General features: G+C 38.1%; 3 protein-coding genes across 3 annotated transcripts in view; 2 read left to right on the top strand and 1 right to left on the bottom strand.

Moving 5' to 3' along the window:
- CBG13772 overlaps window positions 1-9,940 on the top strand; it is a gene marked incomplete at both ends in the record, with an annotated part of 15,732 nt that extends 5,792 nt beyond the window's left edge. Inside the window, 7 exons of the mRNA XM_045244819.1 lie at window positions 4,692-4,808; window positions 6,251-6,307; window positions 6,389-6,490; window positions 7,442-7,710; window positions 8,479-8,600; window positions 8,801-9,048; window positions 9,754-9,940. Coding sequence (XP_045095252.1) covers window positions 4,692-4,808; window positions 6,251-6,307; window positions 6,389-6,490; window positions 7,442-7,710; window positions 8,479-8,600; window positions 8,801-9,048; window positions 9,754-9,940 — 1,102 coding nt within the window. The remainder of the gene's footprint in view (window positions 1-4,691; window positions 4,809-6,250; window positions 6,308-6,388; window positions 6,491-7,441; window positions 7,711-8,478; window positions 8,601-8,800; window positions 9,049-9,753) is intronic.
- Window positions 9,941-10,296: 356 nt separating this feature from the next.
- CBG13771 overlaps window positions 10,297-15,157 on the bottom strand; it is a gene marked incomplete at both ends in the record, with an annotated part of 5,301 nt that continues 440 nt past the window's right edge. The window contains 2 exons of the mRNA XM_002632477.1: window positions 10,297-10,370; window positions 14,274-14,497. Coding sequence (XP_002632523.1) covers window positions 10,297-10,370; window positions 14,274-14,497 — 298 coding nt within the window. The remainder of the gene's footprint in view (window positions 10,371-14,273; window positions 14,498-15,157) is intronic.
- Window positions 10,431-15,157, top strand: part of Cbr-fcd-2 — a gene marked incomplete at both ends in the record, with an annotated part of 11,032 nt that continues 6,305 nt past the window's right edge. Inside the window, 7 exons of the mRNA XM_045244818.1 lie at window positions 10,431-10,497; window positions 10,613-10,864; window positions 11,096-11,237; window positions 11,365-11,638; window positions 12,425-12,700; window positions 12,742-13,218; window positions 13,852-14,121. Coding sequence (XP_045095251.1) covers window positions 10,431-10,497; window positions 10,613-10,864; window positions 11,096-11,237; window positions 11,365-11,638; window positions 12,425-12,700; window positions 12,742-13,218; window positions 13,852-14,121 — 1,758 coding nt within the window. The remainder of the gene's footprint in view (window positions 10,498-10,612; window positions 10,865-11,095; window positions 11,238-11,364; window positions 11,639-12,424; window positions 12,701-12,741; window positions 13,219-13,851; window positions 14,122-15,157) is intronic.

The raw sequence follows: 15,157 nt of genomic DNA, 5'->3' as shown, positions 1-15,157 counted from the left end.
CCACGTTTTATTGAATAGACAGTAGAAATGTGAAAAATTGAGGTTTTCAACATAAAAAATGACTTTTTTGAACTTGAAAATCTCAATTTCTCCTTTACGATTTTTCACTGAAAATTAATAATTATTTAGGTGAATTTTTGAGATTGACTTGACTTTTGAGCTTGAAAATCCCAAATTTTCACCTAAAAATTATTAATTTTCAGTGAAAAATGCTTAAAAAAGACCTAATAATCGGAAAATCGCTCGCGAAGGAGCCAAATTCTTAATTTTTAGGTTGAAAAATTGAGACTTCCATGTTCAAAAAAGCCATTTTTTAGGTTCAAAACCTTGATGTTTCACATTTATAGACCGATTTTCAGCGATTTTTAAAGCAATTTTAAGCATTTTAGCGTTCAAAAATCGTCCAACTATTCCGATTATTAGCTCTTTTAAGCATTTTTCACTAAAAATTAATGATTATTTAGGTGAATTTTTGAAAATTTCATGCTCAAAAATGCTATCTTTGAGCATTTTAAACGATTTCGATTTTTTTAAAAATTGCATATTTAGTCTAAAAACTCCCGAAAATCGTCAAAAAATCACAAATTTTACGATTTTTAAGCGATTTTAAACGTTTTTCTCTATAAAAAAGCGGACAAATTTCAATTAAAAAACAGGTAAAAATCAGAAAATCGCTTTAAAAAGTGCAATTTTCAAAATTTTTTCATCGAAATTTGTCTTTTTTCTCTGTATTTTTTTCCACGGAAAAGTCATAATTTTTGGAAAAGTGGTCTCAAAAATTGGAAAAGTGGGCTCAAAAAATGCTGAAAATCGTTCTAAAGAATTTCGAGAATTTCAGCATTTTTAGACGACTTTTAGCCGTTTTTAGTCAAAATTTTGAGCTGAAAATTGCACTAAAAAAATGCTGAAAATTCGGGTTTTAAATGCTGAAATTTGGCTGAAAATCGTTCTAGAAAATTTGAAAAAAAAGTTTTTCGATATTTTGAACGATTTTCGAGCGTTAAAATGCTGAAAATTGCACCAAAAATCGCTCAAAATCGTCCAAAAAAGACACAAATTTGTCAATTTTTCAGCGATTTTTAAACGTTTTTCTCTATAAAATTCGAGATTTTCGAGCATTGCCAACCAATTTTTTCGGAATTTTTGCGATTTTTTGGCTGCCTTGCCTCTAATGAAACCTTTTTCTAGCTAGCCTATGTGTGTTTCTCCTGCTTTTCTCACACAGATTTCCCACGAGGATATTCCCGTGTTTCACTTTGTTTTGTCTTGTTTCGAAGACAATTCTCTCCTCCTTTTCCATTTTTCCTGCCCGTTTTTCCTCCCATTCCTCTTCCAAAACAACGAAAAAAAAATTGAATTTTTTTGTGGTTTTCTGAATCATCTTCTGAAGATGTACAAAAGTAAACACTTTTCCCCAAAAAAGAAGATTCTAGAAGCCAGAAAATTGAATTTAGACGGAAGACGACGACGACGACGACGGGGTGCCCGTACCCAAAAATCTAACTTAACAAGAAGAAGAGACTAGAGAAGGAATGCTAATAAGATGATGGCGTCCGGAGAAGAAGAAGAAGAAGAAGACGTCGACGTCTTCTTCTTCTTCTTCACAAACTTCTGTATTGTTAGGAGACTTCGTTTATTTAGAAAAAAAGGAGTTTTTCTAGCTTTTTTGGCTTCTGGACGTTTCCTTTTGAGAAACTACAGTAATCCTAGATTCCTAGGTTCTACAGTAATCCAGCTTTCTGGAAGCTTGCATAGATCCAAACTACCGTGATCTCAGGTTCCTAGGTTCCACAGTAATACCTAGGTACCTAACCTAGCAGCTAGGACGCTTACAGTATCCAGGGTCAGCTACAGTAATCCAGTTTTTAGGATCCATGGAACTACAGTAACCCACAAGATCACGAAATCGGCTTTCTGTGAATTCCTAGACTACAGTAATCCCTTTTTAGGGTTTTAAGGGTTTTAGAACTACAGTAATCCAAGATCCTGAAAGCCGCGTACTGCGGAAACTACAATAATCCTCTTTTTTACGTCCATGGCGGCCGCCCACGGTCGGCCTCTCTCTCTCTCTCTCTCTCTCTCTCTCTCTCTCTCTCTCTCAGTCTCATTCGGCTCCTCACTGATTTATGTGTTCTTATCCTCCTTCTTCGTCATTTTTATTGTCTTCCTTTTCTTCTGTGACAAGAAAATTGTGTGAACTGGGATTGCTCATCTAATCTCAGAATTCTAGATTTTTTTCTGACGATTTCAGAGAAGTTTTAGACATAAAAACAGCATTCTCAGCTCTAACAATACCAGCTCAATTATCTCGACTCCTACAAAAGATATCGAAAATTGGCTAACTGATAAAATGTTTATCATAATATCAGTAAAATTTTATCAGTTGACAACTTTTTGATATTTCTTCTAGGAACCGAGATAATGGAGCGCAAAGGGAATTGATTTTTTTCCTCGGATTTTTGGGATTTCCAAGCTTCTTTTATCCCTCTTTCTCGGAATCCTAATCCCTATTTTTTGTCTGAAAATGATGATTTTTGGATGGCTGAAATCCCTAGTTTTCGGTTCCTTATCACTCGCTATCACAAAGTGTGTGTAGGCGTTTTCTTACACTTTTTTTCGGGCTGAATAGAAGATGTAATTGATAGATTTGGAAGGTGTTTGATATGTGTCACACGGAGAAGAAGATGTTTATTTGCAGTTTTTGGGGGGAAAAGAGCAAAAGGGGTCTTGTGATAGGGATCAGAGCTTGGAAAATTGGCGATTTTTGGAGCTTTTCAGAGCTCAAAACGGTCATTTTTGAGCTTGGAAATCGCTCAAAAATAGGTGCATTTTTGACGATTTTCAAAGCCGATTTCCAGGATTTTCTAGATATAGGATTACTGTAGAAAAAGCTACAATTTGAATCAAATGTAATTTTTGGTAAAAAAATTCTCAAAAAGAGCAGAAAATTGGGTATTTTTAGAGCTCAGAACCTCATTTTAAAGCTGAAATGCGCTAGTTAAGATTTTAAGAATTACATTAGTATTAGGATTTGGGATATTAGGATTTGGAGTATTTCAATTTGGGATATTCGGGATTACTGTGTATTAGATTTCGGGATAACTGTAGTTGAAAGATTTGAGATTACTGTAGTCTTCGATTCAGGATTCGAAGAGTCAGGTTACTGTAGTTTTCAGTCGAATAGGTTACAGTTAGGGTTACTGTAGCTTCTTCTCTGAATATTTGTACAGTAACCTGACTCTTACTTTCAGCCTATAATCCTTCTTTTTTTCTGGAAAATTCCAGAAATTTTTCCTTTTTTTTCAGCCAAATATCTAGACTAAATCTCTATGAGTCATGACCCTGTTGCTTAAAATTTGAAAAAAAATGTTTTGTCTGAAAATCTGAAAATCCCCTTTCCTTCAAAAACTAGATACATTTTGCTTTTTTTCCCTTTGGAAGCCTTTCTGCTGGAAGTGATATTTTTCATTTTCGTCATCATTTTCCGAGGGTTTCTGGCTTGGAAAGTCCGATTTTGGGCTCAAAAAATCGATATTTTCTGATTTAAAGTGCCTAAAATGAGTCTTATTTGTCTGGTTTTTTAGACTGAAATTTTCTGACTTTTTCAGTTTTTTTTCTTCTAATTTCTAAAAGTATAATTTTTCAAAGATACCATAAACATTCTGATAGAAAAAATGAGACAAATTGAGATACTGTACCTTGGCTGATGAGCAAAATTACAAGGCGATAAAGCTGTCGAGCTGGATGGCTTGTAACTTTGCTCATAGGCTAGATACTGTATCCCGAATAGTATCATTTTGTAGTATTAGTCACGTTCTACAGTACCTGACTTAGTTGGTTTGAAAACATTGAACCTGAAGAAAGTTATGGCAGAGAACGTTTTTCAAGTACTGTATTTCCGAATCGTCAACATTGAGCTTGACTAATTGGGATACTGTAGCGTGGATATGAGCAAAGTTATAAGCCGATAACGCTGCCGTACCCGTAACTTTGTCCATAGACAAGGTACAGTATCCCGAATAGTATCATTTTGTAGTACTAATCAATTTCTACAGTACCTGACTTAGTTGGTTTGAAAATATTGATTTTAAAAGGAACTATGCCACGTCTTCTTGTTGTCATAAAGTATGACTCATACTTGAAAACCGGGCTTTACCGTAGTTCCCTTTAGATTCAATATTTTGTAACCAACTAGGATTCTGTATAGCTCAGCGAGTACTACAAAGTGACAGTACTTAAAATACTGTAGCTTGTCAATGAGCAAAGTTACAAGCCACAAACCTGCCAGACCCATCTCGCCTATAACCTTGCTCATAGGCTAGATACAGTATCCCGAATAGTATCATTTTGTAGTACTAGTCACGTTCTACAGTACCTGACTTAGTTGGTTTGAAAATACAGTATTTCCGAATTGTCAATTTTGAGCTTAATTATCTCGGTTTCTGTGAAAGCTATCAAAAATCTGTTAACTGACGAAATGTTTATCATGACATCAGCAAGATTTTATAAGTTGACCACTATTTGATATCTCTCACAGAAAATGAGATACATGGGCTCAAATTTGAGATTATTTCCGGTATCTTATCCTTCTGATTGAGTTAAAAAAGTATAAAATTGAAATACACCTCAATTTCCATGTATTTTTCCCAATTTTCAAATTCTCAAGCTTTCAATTTCCTCTCTATTTTCAGCAAAGCTTGGCGTGAATTGGGCTCACTGTCTCGCGACGAAGCGATGGCATCGTTCGTGTTCCTCGTCGATCGTGTGTGTCCGCCGTTCAAAGGATTCATCTCGGATAAGAAGGCCATGTGAGTTTATAGAGCTTTCATTGGGGATTCGGGAAGTTTGGAGCTCAAAAATACCCGAAAATCGATTTTAAATTACTCTGGAAGCCACTAAGAATGCCCTAAAAGCTGTCACAATTTGCCTTATTTCGCATTTAGAGTTCATTTTTGCTGCTAGATTCATCTAGAAAGACTACTGTAATCCTGGCTTCTAGAAGGTTTGGAACCTACAGTATCCTGGAAACGCTACAGTAACCCAATTGTAAGTAGTCAGTAGCCTATGACCTACATCGATCCTAGAACTCCCTCTAGAGCCTAGATGCAAAGTCAGCCAACAGAATATTGTTTATAGATTTCGAAAATGTTAAATTCCGAATTCCCACAATTTCTTCTGAATCTTTTTTAGCGATTCTGAAAATCAGGCCTAGAATTCCATATATTCTGAATTCCCACGGCGTCAGAATTCAGAAGTCTTCAGCAACTTCATCTGGAAATCTAGGAAGTCAGAATGCTTTGATTCTAAAGTTTGAAGAACTTCTAGTTTACTAGATTCTGAAGTCACTGACGTCTTCTGAAGATCAGAATCTGAAACTACTTCATTTTTGCTGCTAGATTCATCTAGAGAAACTACCGTAATCCTAGCTTAGGATACCTAGGGTTTGACTACAGTAATCCCCAGATTTAACCTAGCAGGTTTGACACCTGCAATATCCTGGATAAGCTACAGTAATCCATTTGGAGTACAGTAATCTTGCCAGTAGCCTAGCAGCCATAGAGTAGAGTGTCTACAGTAACCCTACAGTAACCCAAATGATCTACAGTGTGATACTGTCGGAATAAAGTAGTCCTGATGGATCTTCATCAATCCTAGAACTACAGTAATCCCTTGGCTTCGACTTTTCTCTAGAATCTTTCGTTCCCACGCCTCAGTGCCACCTGAAAACTAATCTCTCTCTAGATCGTTGGCTTCTGACCTTCTAGGTCTTCTAGATTAGAGATTCTTGAATTCCACGTCACCTCTAAAATTCAGCACCCCCATGAAAACTTTTTCTGCATTTGCTGTCCAAAAACGGGAAGCTCGATTCTAATTTAAAATGTATCTCCTCCTCTTTTCCCCACAAGCCGCCATTGATGCCACTGAGCAGCACATATAGAAATGTGCTCGGCATCACAGGGTTTTTCTATATAGCTTCACATTGAAAACACTAGAGGGGACACTTGGACAAACAAGCTACATAGTCTCCCTCCTCTCTTTCTTTTCTCTCTCTCTTTCTCTCTCTCTCTCTCTCTCTCTCTCTCTCTCTCTCTCTCTTTTCCATTTCTCAGTGGCTATCTCTTTTCTAGCTAGCTAGGCTAGTTGGTTGGAAGAAGAAGGAGTGGTGGGGTGGCTCCTAAAATTTCTTAGTGCCCCCCCCCCTTCCCCCACCACACCACGTCTTCTTTTTCTTCCTCTTCTTCTCAGTCAGTTTCTCCTCCTCTTTTCGCTTAAAAATGAGCCCCAAAACTGCCTGCTTTCTCCAGGAGCTTTACCATCGAATAAGCCATAAAATGAGCTATATATATATAGCCATTTAAAGCACCATTCAATGAGCCATATATTCCAGAAAAGAGGCGGAACTCAAAGAATTTGCGCCACAAGTCACCGAACAAAGCGCACAGCCACCGTCCCTTCAACAAGTCGATCAGCGACTTTTCGAGGATCAGAGGTAAGCGAAAAATCGATATTTTCAGATCATCTAGATACGATACGGTAGAACTTGACTAGTACTACAAAATGATACTATTCGGGATACTGTAGCGTGGCTATGAGCAAAGTTATAAGCCGATAACGCTGCCGTGCCCGTAACTTTGTCCATAGACAAGTTACAGTATCCCGAATAGTATCATTTTGTAGTACTAATCAAATTCTACAGGACCTGACTTAGTTGGTTTGAAAATATTGATTTTAAAAGGAACTACGTCACGTCTTCTTGTTGTCATAAAGTATGACTCATACTTGAGAAACGGGCCCTAACGTAGTTTCTTTTAAATTCAATATTTTTAACCAACTAGGAAAGATTCTATATAGCTTAGCGGGTACAACAAAATGACAGTACTTAAAGTACTGTAGCTTGTCAATGAGCAAAGTTACAAGCCACAAACCTGCCAGAACCATCTCGCCTATAACTTGATACAGTACCCCGAATAGTGTCATTTTGTAGTACTAGTCAAGTTCTACAGTATCCAATTTGGTTGATCCTGAAATATTGATTCTAGAAGGAACTACAGTAGCGATAGTTATCAAGTACCGTATTTCCTCTAATAGAAGCCCACCCAAACTTTGAGCTCAATTATCTCGATTCCTGTGAAAGCTATCAAAAATCTGTTAACTGACAAAATGATTAACGTCAGTATCAGCTACATTTTATGAGCTGCCAGAATCTTGATATCTCTTATGGGAGCTGAGATAATTGAGCTCAAAGAGCACATATAAGGTGGGCTTATGCTAGAAGGTTACAGAGCATATAGCTCTCCGAGCTGTTTCGTTTGTAGCTTTGCTCATAGATAAATTACAGTAGCCCAAACAGTATCGTTTTGTAGTACTAGTCACGTTCTACAGTAACTGACTTAGTTGGTACAAACATACCGTACCTAAAGAAAACGATTGCCTCTTCCAGAAAACAAATCCAAGACGCGCTGAACGCCCAAACGTTCCACCAATTCTCGGCGTACGCTCAAGAGCAATTCCCCGGACAGCCCGAGCAACAGACGACACTGATTCGACAGCTCCAAGAGCAACACTATCAACAGTACATGTCTCAAGTCTACGCCCAGCAATCACCCAATCCAAATGGAGAGTTGAGCGCAGAGGAAGCACATCAACAGGCGATTCGACGTGACGACGATTCGGATGTGTCCGATGATGAGGCTGGAGAGGATTTGCCTTGTAAGTTGAATTTTGGACTTTTAGGAAGTTGGGAAATCTTGAAATTCGATTATCGAGAACAAAACCTAAAAATCTGAAATTTTGAAAAATGGGCGGAGTCTAACTTTTCCCAAAAAATCCAACTTTTTGTGTTTCTTTTTTTTCTGAGTTCCACCAACACCATCCCCCTTTCATCACTAATCCCCTTCTCCTTCTCTCACACACACATCACTCACAGTCGCGGTCGGCCAACCGCGGAACACACTCTATCTCTCCCTCTTATCACTAACCGGAAGCTGTCAGGCCGCGGCCCGACCACGATCTCTGTGTGCTCTTTTCTTCATCAAAAGAACCTTTGTAGTGTCTTCAATTCACGCAAATATGGGCCTCTTCTGTCACTGTATGTTTCCTGACTTTTTTTCTGATTAACACAGAATCGGTATCACTATTTTTTGCATGATTTTTCTTGTGATTTGTTAAATATTGCATGACTTTGAGGTTCCAAAACTACAGTTTTTTTGAATTCGGCGGATTTTTGAATCTCGATTTTCACTGTTTTTGATGGCGAAAAAACGGGTAAATAAATGCGGAAAATCCAGAAAATTGATTTTACGGGTTACTGTATTTGTCGCTTTGGGACCAAAAATAGCCAAAAAAATCGATAAAACGCATGATTTTTGCTTCATGTTATGCCTTGCTCCCCTTTTCGCTACCACATCGCCAAAAAGAAACGCATAAATGTGGATTACTGTAGATTTTCAACCCCGGAAAAACCCATTTTTCCTTCAGCAAATCCTGCGATCTCACCAGCATCACTGTGGAATCGACAGGATATCAACGAGTTCAAGGCGAATATCAAAAAGGACGGAACCGAGGGAATCATCAAAGTTGGGCATGGAGAAACGGTGACGGTAAGCGGAAAAAATAGGCTGAAATCGTTGGAAATGGCCTAGAATAGCAGTGAAAATGACTAAATTTGACTGGAATTTCAATGAAAATTGGTTAAAATATCCTAAAAATTACCAAAAAAATAGCAAAAATTGCTGAAAAAATTGATTAAAATCGGTGGAAATTGCCCTAAAAAAGCCGGAAAAATTATCGATTTTTGCAGGTCCGCGTCCCAACGCACGAGAACGGCACGTGCCTATTCTGGGAATTCGCCACCGATCACTACGATATCGGATTTGGTGTGTACTTCGAGTGGACGGTGGCTGATAGCAATCAAGTATCAGTTCATGTCAGTGAATCCGATGATGAGGAGGATTATGATGAGGCGATTGAGGGGGAAAACGGAGAGGGCGGAGCACCGGGAGGGCCAGGAGACGTTGAGAGTGGAGGAGGCGGAGCGATGCAGACGAGGTAAGGAAAATGGCCTTAAAAAGCTAGAATAGCGGCTTCAGTGAAAATTGACCTGAAAATCTGAAAAAATCGAGATTTTTTGCTCGAAATAGACGAAAAACCCATTTTCTCGCGTTTTTATGATCTTTGTAGTCAAAAAACCATCCGAAAACTCCCATTTTGACCTGAAAACCACCCAGAAATGACATGGGCGGCGCTCGTGGATTTCCGCTAAACAACGCGCGCAAGCGGGATTTCGAAGCATCGTTGTCAGAGAAAAAAAGTGGGAATTTAAATTTTTAAAATCTGACTGCAATTTTCGCGATTTTCTTCGCGAAAAATAACTGGAAACCTGATTTTTCTTCCATTTTTCGTGTGAAAATTGACTCTGAAATCTGAAAATTTCTCGAGTTTTTTTCTGAAAATTGGCCTAAAATCTGGAAAAATCAAGATTTTTTGCTCGAAATAGACGAACAATCCATTTTCTCGTGTTTTTATCCATTTTTTAGTTAAAAATCATCTGAAAACTCTCATTTTGACCTGAAATTGCCTAGAAATAACATGGGCCGCTCCTAAACTCTCTTGTATATTTACGATAAACAACGCGCACTAGCGAAATTTCGGAGCAATGTTGCCAGAGAAAAAAAGAAATGGAATTTGGCGGAAAACAACTTTCTTTTTCAGATTTTGAGCCTGTATTTAAGCTTAAAAGAGTCATTTTTGCAGACGCGTCGATCCGAATAAGCCGCGACAAGACGAAATCATCCCAGTCTACCGCCGGGACTGTCACGAGGAGGTCTACGCTGGAAGTCATCGTTATCCGGGACGCGGTGTCTATCTGCTGAAATTCGACAATTCGTACTCTCTGTGGCGCTCGAAGACCCTCTACTATCGTGTTTATTACAGCAAATAATTTTTTTAAAAATTATTTATTTTTTCGAAAAAAAAGCTATTTATTGTAAATCCTTCTTCTTTTTTATCACATCCCTCTTCTCCTTCTCTCTTTTATACATCTCTTTTTCCTTTTTATTCCCTTCTTAAAAATGTAGATTTCTAAATATTTTCATATCGATTTTCAATTTTTTCCCTACTCGACGAATTTCAGCCTATTCTTCCCCCCTAATCAATTCTAAACAAGTGTAAATCATTCCTTCTTTCCACACACATTTTTTGGAATATTTCCCTTTTTTTTCAAACGATGAAACAGCAAAAAAGTGCGAAAAATAAACGATTTTTGATGAAGAAATGGGTTATTTACATTTTCAAATTTTAGGTGCTTGGCGCCAAGCGGGATGCCGGAGTGTCGTTGCGAAATTTTGGGCGCGAGATTCGGGAATTTGAATCTGAAAACAGTTTTTTTCTGTTTTTACGAATTTTAAAGCGAATTTTCGTGATTTTTCAGCATGTCAGACGAGGAATTCGATAGTTTTGATGACGGCGACGACGATGGAGTGCTAGAAATCGATGAAGGTGTGGAAAATTTTCGAAAAGTTTCGAAAAAAAAATTTTTATTTGGTTTTCTGGCCTAATAAATCTGGGAAATTCAAAATTTCCTTCCTTTTCTTCCTAAAATCGTCGATTTCAGACGAAGTCGAGAATCGAAATCGCCCGCGCGTGGGTCGTGATCTCTCCATGGCGATGACCCAAAAACTATTCGGAAATCTGGCCGGCGGCGCATCGGAATGCCACGTGGCGTATGATGAAAGTGCCTACGTGGCTCCCAGAAACCGATTCGAGGAGATTCTGGCAGAAGAAGACGTTCGAATCGTCAACGATCATGACCCAGAAGTCGCAATGGAGACCGACCTGGGAGCTTATGAGAAATTCGTTGTTTTCGGTACGAAAACGATTTTTAAGAGAATCTGGTGTGGAAAAATGGAAAATTCTGACAATTTCAGTCTCGAAACTTATCTTTTTGGCTGAAAATTTAAAAAAAATTTTGAAAAAAATTCGAAAAAAAATTTAAGAAAAAAAATTAAATTTTTTTTTCAAGTTTTTCAAAAAAATTTCCTATCTGAAAATCACAATTTTTAGCTCAAATTTTCTTGAAAATTCACAAAATTTGCAGGCGGAAACCTGAATCACGAGGATTTGTGTCGAAATTTGGAGAAACGAATGGAAGCCGATCGAAGCGAGATTTTTGGCGAATTCGAGACGGCGTGTAATCGAGATAATGGTTTATTGGCGCTTTATATGTCGCCATCGAAATCGTTAGTTCAAAAAAATTTTTGAAAAAATTTTCTTTTGAAATTTTTTTTTCTGAAATTTTTTTCAAAAAATTCCAGCGATTTTCAGCACTTCCTATACTATTTCCCTCCAAAATTTTCAAATTTTCAGACATCTAGGACTCCAAGACACCCTATTCCGCGCATTCCTTCAAATCCGTCAGACCCAAACCAAATCGTTCGCTCTGATGCTTCGAAAACTCAACATTTTAGCCAAAAAATCGGAAAATTCGTCGGATTTGATGCTATCACAGACTTGTGTCGCCCATATGAGACACTTAAATCGTCTATTTGATTCCCAGGCGATTTTTAACACAATTTTCGAGTTCGAATGGCGATTTTGGAATCCAGTCGTTCGGAATAGCTTCATCGCCGCTTTGCCAGAGGTAATAAGGTGGACATCTGGACAAACAGACGGGAAAAATGCATTTTTCACCTTGTTTCGGCTTATTTTGACCTAAAATTGACTATGAAAGCCTGGAATTTGCTGGAAAAAAATTGACCTAAAAATCTTCAAAGATTCGAGCTTTTGCTTCATAAAATTGACAAAAACTCGATTTTCTAGAATTTTTCATAATTTTCCTTTCAAAAAACTCCTGAAAACCCTTTATTTTGATCTGAAAATCGTCCAAAAATGACATTGGCGGCTCTTTAACTTCCTTGTCGATTTACGCTAAACAACGCGCATAAGCGGGATTTCGGAGCATCGTTGTCGGAGGAAAAAGAGTGCGAATTTGAATTTTCAAAAATGAAATTCGCAATTTACTGCCATTTTTGTGGTTTCCTCCACAAACAATTGTCGGGAACCTCATCTTTTATATATATTTTCTCTGAAAATTGACTAAAATCATGAGTTTTTCTTGAAAAGTTTACTTTGAAAATTGCCCTAAAAATCGGGATTTCATTGCACAAAATTAGCGGAAAATCCATTTTTCTTGCATTTTTATTCATTTTTCCCTCACAAAACCATTCTAAAACTTCCATTTTGACCTGAAAACCGCCCAGAAATGATATGGGCGGCTTTTATGGATTTACGCTAAACAACGCGTACTAGCGGGATTTCGGAGCATCGTTGTCAGAAAAAAGTGTGGGAATTTGAAATTTAAAAATTGATTTTCATAATTTAAGGCTCAAGAAGAGCTTTTACATAGATTTTTTTACTATTTTTCCAGATTTTCACCGAAATCAGCCTTCAACAATTCACGGCGATCCGATTGAATCAGCAAATTCAAGAGACTCAAAATGTTCCCGATTTGGCATCGTTCCAACTTCAAATCGTTGAAACTCTGCGTCTCCTACGCATGGATTCTCTCGTTTCGCGGCAAATTCGAAGGGATTTGTGCAATTTGTGCATGGATTTGGACGTTTTTTGTCTTCCAGCAGTGATTGCGTTCTCGTTGGGAAGCTTGTTGGCACAGCCCACTGGGAAAGTAAGTGGAGGAGAAAGCGCGCTCCATTGAGAATTTTCAAAAAATTTAAAATTTTTCAGTCTGACGACGATGAGACCCTTTTCCATGAGATGCTCCGCCAGCTATCACGTCTTCTGAAAATCGACGCGGTCAAAAAGCGAACGAACAAAGCCGACGTCATCTGCACGGAGATTTTTGCGCACTTCTTGAAGTTTCTTCAACTCGAAAAACGCTCTTGGAAATTTATAATCTCTTGGATCGCGAAGAAAGACAAACGAAAGGCGTTGGCCATGAAAAATGAGGATTCTGAGAAAAATGAGGAAGGCCCAGAAGACGTCAGAGGGTCTTCTGAAGAGCCTCAGGAAACAGCAGAAGAGCCACTTCCAGAAGAACCTTATCTCTCTTCATTTGAAGCATTTCTTATCTTCTCTTTACTCTCAAATCCAGAATCATGCCCTCCTGGATTCGTCACCGCTGTTAATTCGAAAATTCTGAATATTCCGCTAGCGTTTTCGCCGAAATTCTTGAAAATTGTGGATCTGGGAATCTCGTTTAAGGTACGGATCTTTGAAATTGAGGCGAAAATCTCAAAATTTGAATTTTTTCGAAATTTTTTTTGGAAAATTGACCTAAAATTCAAAAAAATCGAAACTTCACTGTCAAAAATTGTCCAAAAAATTGATTTTCTTGCATTTTCTTTCACTTTTCAGTCGAAAAACCATTTTATAACCCTTATTTTGACCCAAAAACCACTCAAAAATGAGACGGGCGACTCTTTTTGAGCGTTTTGCTAAACAACGCGCACCCGTTATTTCGGATCATCGTTGTTGAAAAAAAGTGGGAATTTGAAATTTCAAAATCGAATTTCGCAATTTTACAGCAATTTTGGGAATTTGGCCTAGGAAAAATGGTTGGGAACCTGTTTTCTTGAATTTTCGCGAAATATTCGATTTTCTTGCATTTTCATCCAATTTTCAGTCGAAAAACCATTCGGAAACCTTCATTTTAACCTAAAAACCGCTGAAAAATGACATGGGCGGCTCTTGTGGATTAAACAACGCGCGCAAGCGGGATTTCGGAGCATCGTTTTCAGTGAGAAAAGAGTGGGAATTTGAAATTTCAAAATCGAATTTCGCAATTTGGGACCTAAAACGAATTTGATGTTGATTTTTCTACAATCTGTTTTCCAGAAATTCTCCACGACCCATCTTCCGGCGCTAATCCACGTGGCGCGTCACTGCTTCTGGTCTCCAGATGCCAATATTCGTCAAATGGGCGTCGCCATGTGGAAGCAACTATTTGTTGGAATGGAGAAAAAGGAGCGAGTCCGGGTTTTCGGCGAGCTCATGAAGCACTTTTCGCAGTCAGAAATCGAGTGTGAAGCTGTTTTAGACGTATTTTTCAAGGTCATCAAGTCGACGAATTCTGGAGTGATTCTGGAGTTTTCGGGGCAGATTCAGGTGAAAAAGTCGATAATTTGGGGCACAAAAAGCACGACTTCAAAGGGATTTTAGTAGTATTTACATATGATAAAGGCAAGAAAATCACATTTAAAAAATTACAATTAAAAAATACAAAAACACTTTTTTTTTTGAAAAATAATTATCCACACCCGCCACCACCGCAGCATCCACCGCCCATTGTGGTGGAGCGACTCCTGAAGACGTCGGAAGACCGCCGATGTTCCTTCCACCTCCATTTCCACCGCCATTTCTTCTGTAGGCGTTGCCAGTTCCGTCGGCTCCGTTGACTCCGCCCCCTCGGACGATATTACGGTAGTCCTGATGGTTGCTGTTACGATTTTGAGGAGATGAGAAGCCGAGAAGAGAGCGGAAACTGGAAGAAATTTGAACTTTTTTTTGATGATTTCTTGAATAAAAATTGTATTTTTTAAAGGTGGCGTGCATGAAATATGAGACTGTATTATTTGCTAATCAATGAAACAGGAGGCGTTCAAACTTGCATAGGCAGTTTGATGAATCTGTGTTTTGACAGCAAAACTGTTCAAAGCGGCAGAAGGTGAAGAGGAATTTTCCTAGCATTAGGAAAACTATATTTTACGATAGGGTATAAAAAGCTTATCAAAATATCTATCTCATCCCAAAAGAAAAAATTATGCTTTCCAAATTTTGAACGGTCAGCGGAAAACCAGGTCTGAATAGTAAGTACAGATTGAAATGGAAGAAGTAGCATGTTTCTCGAAAACTACAATTCATTTTCATTATTGTAACATAGTTTGAACACTATTACTAGTTTCTGTTCGGTCTAAACTCATGCTCGAATAAAAGTAAAAGAAGTTGCGTGCCAGCATTACCTTGAAATATGAGTTCATTCGGTCGAAAGCTTTAATGCTTAGCTAGTGTTGTAAAAATTGTGTTGTGAAATAGAGTGTCAGATAAGGATTTGAACAATATTTTGGCTCATCAAGCTGGCCCCTTACCCAGAGCGATATAGAAGCGGAAACTTAATTTTGGCCACTTTCGAGCAGCTTACACT

The sequence above is a fragment of the Caenorhabditis briggsae genome (assembly GCF_000004555.2).
Source record: "Caenorhabditis briggsae complete genome, chrIV, whole genome shotgun sequence".
NCBI classification, from domain to species: Eukaryota; Metazoa; Nematoda; class Chromadorea; order Rhabditida; family Rhabditidae; genus Caenorhabditis; species Caenorhabditis briggsae.
The sequence above is the reverse complement of the archived record's forward strand: the minus strand, read 5'-3'. Positions and strand labels throughout refer to the sequence as shown.